General features: G+C 41.7%; 1 protein-coding gene across 1 annotated transcript in view; it reads left to right on the forward strand.

The window, feature by feature from the left end:
• The window catches only part of LOC144978867 (phosphatidylserine synthase 2-like), a 69,676-nt gene that overhangs the window by 26,231 nt on the left and 40,945 nt on the right, over window positions 1-2,500 (forward strand). The window contains exon 3 of the mRNA XM_078925451.1: window positions 221-778. Within this exon, the coding sequence (XP_078781577.1) occupies window positions 585-778 (194 nt within the window). The 5' untranslated portion in view covers window positions 221-584. The remainder of the gene's footprint in view (window positions 1-220; window positions 779-2,500) is intronic.

Genomic DNA, 2,500 nt, shown 5'->3' on the forward strand with positions numbered 1-2,500 from the left:
AATGCACCGAACAAAGAAATACAAAATGAAGAAAACAAAACAGAAACTAAGAAAAATAAACAAGGGCCCACACACACACAAAAAAAAAAAAAAAAAAAATAAAAAAAAAAAAGAAAAAAAAAAAGAAAGAAAGAGAACAAGAACAATAAAACTTGACAATAAATAAAAGCTGATTGAAAACTGTTGTTGACTTGTCATGTTTGTTTTCTGTTCCTTTCAGGTAGCCTGTATACACGCAGGCTGTGGCAGTGACGCCGACGATAAGGAAGGACATTCATAAATACCACCCACCAACTCCCATTGGTATAATCGTTATTACATTGGCTGGTACCGAGTATCGATACGGTCTGTCTGCTTAGCCACATCCGAGTATCGCAACAATCTGTGTCTAGCTACATCCTGGTATCGGTACGATCTGTGTCTAGCTACACCCTGGTATCGGTACGATCTGTGTCTAGCTACACCCTGGTATCGGTACGATCTGTGTCTAGCTACACCCTGGTATCGGTACGATCTGTGTCTAGCTACACCCGGGTATCGATACGATCTGTGTCTGGGTACACCCTGGTATCGATACGGATAGAATGGCAACAGCTCGGCCTCAGCGTGGAGAGCAGACGATGGACCGCGCGACCGGAAGAAGCGGCAAGCTGAGCCGAAGCAACAGCCCGCCCGGGGACGACCTGGTTCGTCTCCACAACGCCACGGCCCACGACTGGGTGACGGAAAAGAGGATGAAGAAGAATATATACGACGACGGGACCATGTCGTTTTTCTGGTGAGTCTCCATGTTGAGTATTGGTGGGTGGTTTGGAAGAAAACAAAATTTTATGAGTTTTTTGTTTTGTTTTTTTGTTTGTTTGTATGTTTGTTTTAATTTTTTGTTTGTTGGTTTTTTTTCTGAATTGTTTGTATGTCGGTGTGTGTATGTGTGTGTGTGTAGTGAGAGAGGAGAGAGAGAGAGAGAGGAGAGAGAGAGAGAGAGAGAGAGAAGAGGAGAGAGAGAGAGAGAGAGAGAGAGAGAGAGAGAGAGAGAGAGAGAGAGAGAGAGAGAGAGAGAGAGAGAGAGACTTTGACTGCCAACTCCCATTTAGTTTCGTGTTTCGTTCTCTCCTGCTTTCTGTGAAATTACAAGACAAAAAACAAAACGACCTCCCCTACCACCTCCACCCCCCTCCCCCTCTCCTCCATCCAATTCATGTGTAAAGAATTTGGCCAGAAACTCGTCCTTCTAATAGTGATCGATTCAGATGACCTGAATCTCGCCAACACCTACTCTAAACCTGGGACTTCGTGAAGTCTTGCTTAAACTCCCAGTTTTGAGAGTTTTTTTTGAAAAGACGAGAGTCATTGTTTTGAATTGATCGATGTTATAAGGAATGACACGGATTTATTTATTTATTTATTTATTTATTTATTTATTTATTTATTTATTTATTATTTATTTATTTATTTATTATTATTTATTATTTATTATGAATTTTTTGTTAGATTTGTCTTATCCTGTTTTATTATATAATTAAAAAAAATTAATAATCAAATAAAATAAACGCAAAAATAAGATAAAATATATAAATAAAATTCCATTCATTCATCCCTTTTGGGGAAATTTGTATTTAGGGTCTATTCCAAGGGAATGCTGGAATAACCCAGGCGTTAGCCGCAGTGCAGCACCGCAAATTGAGCTTGGGCGAGGTGGCTTGATCAAGGTTACACACAACGCAGCGGCGGCGGGTGATCGAACTCGGTACCTTCCGGATACGGAGCAAAGACACGTACCGCTGAACCACGCTGCCGCTAAAAAAAAAAAAAATTAAAAGTTGAGCTTTTATATAGGGCAATATCCACTAAATGTGCTCAAAGCGCTTTACAAGGGGTCCCCGGTTAACAGCAACATTAAACATGTAGGACGGGACATGCCGCCTGTTAGGCGATATTACAATTTTTCGGACAAAGACAACGCTGTTAACGGCCAGGTACTCATTTTACACCTGAGTACGTCAGATAATGTGAGTAAAGAGTCTTTTCCAAGGACTCCACTATGCGCCGAGCGAGGCTCGAACCCAGGACCTTCCGATCCGAAAGCGAGTGTCATACCACTAGACCACATAGCCTAAAAAGTTATTGAAGTTGGCAGCTCCAAATCGGTACTCTTGTGTGTTTTTGAAACGTGTCAATCTTGAACCTCGCCGTGAATATAAAGGGGGATAATCTTCATGCATTCTATCAATAGGTATTATTATTACCTCCCTTCCCCCTCCCGACCGCTTCCCGTGTGTCAAAGATGGCGGACGGGTGGATCTGGTTTAATGATGACGTCTGGTTGAAATGATGAGCAAATCGTGACGAGTCGCTGGGACGGAATTGACGCGTAATCATCCCACAATTGATCTGTGAACGCTGCTTAAGGTTTTAACTTTAACTCACTCAACCCTAACACCGACTATATCCGTAGTTTACCCGGGTTACTTTTACCCCATGCCTATTTATTATTACATTT

Source organism: Berghia stephanieae, chromosome 8 (genome assembly GCF_034508935.2).
Source record: "Berghia stephanieae isolate SIO BIC M18660-M18661 chromosome 8, UCSD_Bste_1.3, whole genome shotgun sequence".
Lineage (NCBI taxonomy): Eukaryota > Metazoa > Mollusca > Gastropoda > Nudibranchia > Aeolidiidae > Berghia > Berghia stephanieae.